The following is a 7,038-nucleotide window of genomic DNA, read 5'->3' on the forward strand; positions in this document are numbered from 1 at the left end:
ATGAAAAACAAACATGGGCCAGCATGCGCACATACTGTAATTGCCTTCCTGTAAAGTTGTGTAAACCCATCATTTATTTACTAAAATATACAAAAAAAATATACTAAAATCTATTTGGTGTGTGTTTTGCAGAGTAAATACTTCTAACATCCTTTGTCATGGTGTGAGGAACATAGCTTGGGAAATTGGGTAGAGATAAGAGGAAGTTATAACATTGCATTGTGTATGAGATGTGTTTTTGGTGTCCCCAGATTGATTTGATTGTTATTCCAGTTCAGGTTAGACTGGTTATGTTAAGGTTAAGTTAAGTAAAAGAGTCTGATTCCTTGAATAGTTACAGTTTATGTAGCTACGTATTTACAGGGAAGGAGGTATGGTTAGGGTAAGGGGTTATGGAATCAAATGTGTATGGAATAGGGGTGGAAAATGCATTGATGAACCATATTGCAAGGTGGCAATTCAACAGCATTGATTTTGAATGATAATTTTTATGGGTCAGAATAAAATATAATGAAATATGGCACTTACAAATAAATGTGCTATATTCTATATTCCACGACTATTGTCCAATACAGACTAGTAAATCAGTTTCTCATGTCAAGAGAAGAATCTGTATTCAAATGGAGGAATTGGAGAAAAAAAAGTAACTGAATTGAATCATGGTGAAATAAGAGATTTCATGATCTACTGAATAATTCCCGAAATAATTTGGAAGGAAGGAATCGTGAGGTCAGAGATTTATTCCATTATTAATGAAAGTAAGTCAATGTAAATGTCCACAAATGTTTCCAAAACCAATGTGTGTGTGTGTGTGTGTGTGTGTGTGTGTGTGTGTGTGTGTGTGTGTGTGTGTGTGTGTGTGTGTGCATGTGTGCACTGCACACACACTCGCGCGCATTTGTACTTTCCTCATCAGGTGAAAATGCAACACCTGCAGCTACTGAACTACCCAGGCTGCAATGGGCTTGGGTGCCCCAAGAAGTTCCCCTGTGGGACATCAGTAACTGTATCCTGGAAGATGGACAGATCATCATCGCCCCAGAGGAGGAGGTACAGATATAAACCTTCCTCTTCCAAGGCATTGATATTTTTTGATGGTTTTAACGAGCACAGCGTCTAAAATTGGTCTAACACAGGTCTAGATTTGCACGTTTTTTTAGACGTCTAAACTTAGACTAGACGTTGATTAGACATCTAATAGATGTTTAAACTTCTATTATACGTCTAATCAACGTCTAGTTTAAGTTTAGACGTCTAAAAAACGTGTAAATCTAGACCTGTGTTAGACCAATTTTAGACGCTGATGTGCTTGTTGGGAGGAGAGAGAACTAACAGGATAAAGGATAAACAAGTGAAAGTGATGAAACAAGAACATTTGCTCAAATTGGAACAGGAACACTTAAAAACCTTTTGAGCGGTGGTAAACCGCTCCTAAGAGTGGTTGTGCGTGTGTCTGTAGCCTTTTTCCTCAGCGTTTTGCCATAGTAGAAATGTGTGTACGTAGCATCATGTTTGTCTAGTGATGTCATATGTCGTATGTCTGTAGCCTTTTTCCTCAGCTTTTTGCCATAGCAAAACGTGTGTGTAGCATACCCTGTACATCCTAGACTCAAATCTAGCGCGACCACCGCTCACTTCACATTGGGTGTGATTGTTTTTCTTCTTTTACAAAAATATCACCTTTGACCACCTTAACAGTACAAATCCAGTTCTCCCTATCAATAATGATTGAATACAAAAACTGAAAACAATATGCATGATTGAATATGCTGACAGCTGTAATGATTTGATAGAAGAACAGAATTACAGAACGTGTCTCTTTCAGCCAGTGATGTGGAAACGCAACAGCTGCTTGTCCAGCCTCAGCATGCAGAACCTGCATGAGGGTCAGTAGACACACACACACACACGCACGTCGCACGCACGCACGCACGCACGCACGCACGCACGCACGCACGCACGCACGCACGCACCACACGCGCACACACACACACACACACACACACACACACACACACACACACACACACACACACACACACACACACACAGAGAGAGAGAGAGAGAAAGAGAGAGAGAGAGAGAGAGAGAGAGAGAGAGAGAGAGAGAGACATATCTTAATGAGATCCAAATATTGAGGATGAATAAGCAGTGTTATTACTACTGACAGTGTCAAGGAATACTTGTACTGTAAGTATGATTGTCGACATCCCCGGACTGTTTATGTGTGCTGGTGGCTGTTAAATTGCTTCCTCTAAATTCTGTGGGAGATAGCATCGTGTCCGGGTGGTGTTAAGAGACTGACGTGTGTGCACCACAGTCATAGTAGCTACAGCACTGGAAGGACAAATCACTGAAGTTGGAGTTGGTTCTACATTGGCTTTGGTTGGTGGGGGGCATCCCCAGTTCATTAGCAAGACACACACGGCCATGCTAAAAAGTTTGATTTGAACGACGGTTTCTACAGACCTCTACACTAAATGATGGGCTTTAGGCGCTGGATTGTATGTGGTGGCACTCTGGGTAAGAGGGAAACTTATAATTATACATTTATAAATTATGGAAACTTATTTTGTGTGTTACTTTTAGTCTGAATATTATGTTATCTTCCACTATACCTAAGAATATAACAAAGAATCCAATCAGACCAACTGTATTGTTAGTACTATTTCAAGGTCAACATCTGGGGGTCATCCAACTAATAATTCGTGCCAATTGTTTTACCTTTCTTGAAAGGAGCATTTGTTCCACACTATAATAGTGTATTTTAAAGTAATTTCAGCATAGGAAAACTACTTATTGACATTGGTGCAATACAATCCACCCATGTGATACACCACTGAAATTAAATTGCAGTAATAATTATTTTAAAAATATTTTTTACGTGGGTCTTTTTGGTCCAGATCTCACTGACCTGCTCTGCTCAGAAGTGTATGGCATACAAGCAACATTTCTGTACAAAGAAGACTTGTTTACAAAAGATTAGGCTACCAGCTAAAACCCACATCCTGTGATTTGATAAATATTCAGGCGGCATACTCATTGACTCATTCCACTAGTAATCTCAGTGAAAAATATCGCTGCATGATTCTCCGGAAATTGAGAGCATGGGTGTCTAAAAGTAAATCAAATGTAATTACTGATATAAAATGTAAAATAAAATATAAATGTATACAAATAATTAAATACCACAGCCCAAGGAAATTTATGAGAAGTTCGAGAACTACATATTTTAATATTTTAAGTCTCCCCTGCTCTATTGTAAACATAGAGAAGAAGATATAACACATAAATGTTTCCTCACATATTATTAATTCTTTTTTTAACAACAGTTATACACAGTCTCTTCTTAGTAACAGGGTTGTCTCCTAATTTAAGTATATAAATACTGTCCATCCCTGCCAGAAAGAATGGACTATTACCATCAGTAATATCACAGCCATGTTCATTTGTGAAGTAACTGTCTTTCATCGAGGGAAAACAAAAAGCAACATAAACCGTTGGCTGGAGGGAGGGTGGTGGTGGAGGAGTGACTTCATTTCCTCTGATGTTTCATGTAACCTCCCTCGGTGGTTGTGATGTAAACAGGAAAACATATGAACTAGATGGAGTAGAGATGACACTGATAACAACACCAACTGAACACATTTCTGGTCTACCTCCACATTTAGAACTTAAATGAATGTTAAGTCCAGCAGAATAGTTATACCTACAATATATGTCACATGCTTCTTTGTCATTTCTCTTCCGACTTTTAGAATGTAGCCCGGACCACGTGGGAACGGCAGGTGGGCCTCGATTAAAAAATCAAGATGGAGGAGTGAGAGTGAGTATTATCAGTACACAGCAGAAACATGAAACACTACATGCCACTTCCTGTAAGTGTTATTTTCTTTTATCAGTTACATTCACATTTTAGATGGCTAGTCTCTCTTCATTTTAAGAAGCTTTTAATTCAGCTTAATTTCAATCCTGCTGTTAGTTACAGTATCTTTTAAATGCTTTGTGAAGATTTGTACAGAACTAAGCTTCGCATGCTGTCATGCCACGACAATCTATCAACAATAAAAAACACATTATTCTTCTTTTATATATATTTTTTATCCCACGGTTTTTGCAACCCATTTTTATCACCCGGTGACTACCTAACCTGTAGTCCTGGTTACCGCTCTCCCCCTGCCGCGCCAGGGGACATTGGGGAGCACCCGGCTGGCTAGGGGGAGGTAGTATAGAAACCAGGACTACTGCATGTTTTTGTGTGAGGGCCTATGCCCAAGGAGACACGGGGAGAACATGCAAACTCACCACAGAAAGGCCCTATCGCCAACCCCACCTAGGGTGTGGGTGCTGATGACGCGGGTGGAGGAACACGCCCCCCAGTGCCCACAGCTGGGGGCCACAAAAAACACATTATTAAACTGTTTTCTGCTTCCACAATCTTTACTCAAACTTCTTTTCTATGTCTCTTCTATACCCAAAGGCTCTGATCAAGAGACGACTCGAAGGTCGAACAAAGAGGAACAGCACCACCCAATTAAACACCATTGGACTGAACAAAGGCAGCAGGTACAATACTGCATGGATAGAGTGTGTACTGATATGGCGTACAGTATTAGCAGTGCACAAGCATTATTAATGGAATAATTCTACCTTAGAATCTATGGTTCCCGGGAGTCAGTGTCCATTCCAGTGAACGCAGCAGGGAATCTGGATCTAAGTGCAGACACCAGCACTGTCATCAGGCCGGTCCACAGTTCTATTCTAGGGGAGAAATACTGCTTTGAGGTAGACCTGATCTTTAATATTGGCATACTGTACCTTCATAGTCTCAGAAACAAATTTGGAATCTCGCTAACTTTAAAATAATGTACTTTGACTCCATTCAACTTCCCTATAGGTGATAAACTCTGAAAATAACCATTGCTTTGGCTGTACTTCGGCCGCTGAGCGTGACCGGTGGATTGAGGACTTGAGGCGGGCTGCCCAGCCCAATAAAGTGAGTTAAACTTCCACAAGGAAAGACTACACTACACACAACGCAAAATTATAATGAACACATACTGTAAAACACTACACCTTTACCCTTTCACACAGTATAAAGACTGAGGAAGGCCAGATGGCCACTCAAAAAAGTGACAGAGTGTGTATGTCTGTATGTCCATGTGTCCGTATGAGTATGAGCATGAGCATGGCCTCAACAGCTGCAATACCGCTAGGTATTCAAGGATTCAAGGTATTAAACCTTCAAGTGGCGCTGTTGAGTAGCCTTGAAGTGAATGGACAGGGATTTAACAGTGTTCCTCTAATTCATATAGCTCAATGAAATTAACTCATCAAAGGCACCGCTCACTAGGTGTGGTTTTTAATTAAAATCTCAGTGCAATGGAATCACTCTGTCCCCTTATTCCTATAGGATAACATTGAGCGCACAGAAAACTCCCTCAGTCTGTGGGTGAATGAAGCCAAGGACCTGCTCCCCAAGCGACGCTACTACTTTGAGCTCCACCTGGACGGGACCCTGTTCGCCCGAACGAGCAGTCGAGATGTCGGCAAACCTCCCAACCATCCTAGCTTGGCAGGGGAAGGCTCTACCGGGGCCACAGGAGGCCAGGGAGGCAGCGGTGGAGTGGTCGGAGGCTGCCAGTTATTCTGGGGTGAATTCTTTGAACTAGACAACCTTCCCTCCGTCTCCCAAATAACCCTGCACCTTTTTCGCGACGAAGATCCGAAGAAGAAGCGTATTTCCCGGGATGAATCCAGTCTGCACCCGCTGGGCAGCGTGACCATACCGTTAGCCGACATCCGTGGGAGAGCCTATCAGGAGAGATGGCATCCCATCGTTCCATACAAGGCCTTAGGCAGTGGGGGGACCAAGGAATTGATGGGGCCACAGGCTTCGCTCCGCATCAAGGCTCGCTTCCAGAATCTGCAGGTCCTGCCCATCGAGAAGTACAAAGAGTTTGCAGAATATGTGACTGTAGACTATGAGGAAATGTGCAAGAACCTGGAGCCACTGCTCAACGTTAAAGAGAAAGAAGAGCTGGCAGGGGCACTGGTCCATGTGCTGCAAAGCATTGGGAAAGCCAAGGTGAGTAAATAAATAGTTGAGCGATCTCATGAAGAAATATGCGTTGCATCGGGTTGTGAGCTTGTAGATCTGCTATTTTCACTAGTTTGGGTCCCAGGCAAACATATACTTTCTTTTTTGGATCTTGAGCTAAAAGGTTTGGGAACCACTAGCATACATATTGTTTTTGCTGGTCACTCATTAAGAACCACTCACACAATTAATTATCATTATTAGCAGAATAAAAATAGTAGGCCTAAATGTAGTACGATCATTTTACTGAGCCCACAAGATTTGTTATTGTTCTTTGTGCTTCAGGAGTTCCTCATTGCTTTGGGCAGTGCAGAGGTTCAGCGTCTTGGAGAGAAAGAGGCTCTGATCTTCAGAGAGAACACACTTGCAACCAAAGCCATAGACGAATATATGAAGTTGGTTGGACAGAAGTATCTCATTGACACACTTGGTAGGCAAACTTAGTGACAGAAGCTCTTTTAAAGAATATTCCGTACTGTGCATGAAGGCAAATCAAAAGCCTAAAGACAAAAAGGCATAAAAAAGAGTAATTCCACACTGTTAAAGGTAGGGTATGGGATATTTTTTGGTTAAAACAAAACGTTTTTTTTTGTTTTGTTTTTTGTTAAAAGGTTAAAGCACTATATTCTGGTAGTAATCATTGCTCTGGAGTGTTTGTTCAGTAACAGGGGTCTCTCTGTCTCTCCAGCTCTTTAATAAACAGAAAATACAATTTCAGGTAGGTGACAAACTTTCAGCCAATCAGGAGAAAGTACCCATTTATCAGCTACATTTTTATAGTGTTCAGTTCCAATTGTGTCTGCCCAGGGCCATTTCTTTATGTCATCACTTTCTACCTGAAAATGCATTTTATGTTTATTAAAAGCTGGAGAGACATGGAGACTCCTGTTACTGAACAGTCAGACAAATATAGCAATGTGAACTGTCATAATATAGAG

At 41.3% G+C, this 7,038-nt stretch overlaps 1 protein-coding gene across 1 annotated transcript in view; it reads left to right on the forward strand.

The window, feature by feature from the left end:
• Positions 1–2,480: 2,480 nt before the first annotated feature.
• rasal3 (RAS protein activator like 3) overlaps positions 2,481–7,038 on the forward strand; it is a gene marked incomplete at its 5' end in the record, with an annotated part of 10,473 nt that continues 5,915 nt past the window's right edge. Inside the window, 7 exons of the mRNA XM_080721030.1 lie at positions 2,481–2,523; positions 3,759–3,826; positions 4,481–4,566; positions 4,656–4,785; positions 4,898–4,996; positions 5,414–6,088; positions 6,386–6,530. Coding sequence (XP_080577156.1) covers positions 2,481–2,523; positions 3,759–3,826; positions 4,481–4,566; positions 4,656–4,785; positions 4,898–4,996; positions 5,414–6,088; positions 6,386–6,530 — 1,246 coding nt within the window. The remainder of the gene's footprint in view (positions 2,524–3,758; positions 3,827–4,480; positions 4,567–4,655; positions 4,786–4,897; positions 4,997–5,413; positions 6,089–6,385; positions 6,531–7,038) is intronic.

Source organism: Nannobrachium achirus (genome assembly GCF_963921795.1).
Source record: "Nannobrachium achirus genome assembly, chromosome: 3".
In the NCBI taxonomy this organism is placed as follows: domain Eukaryota; kingdom Metazoa; phylum Chordata; class Actinopteri; order Myctophiformes; family Myctophidae; genus Nannobrachium; species Nannobrachium achirus.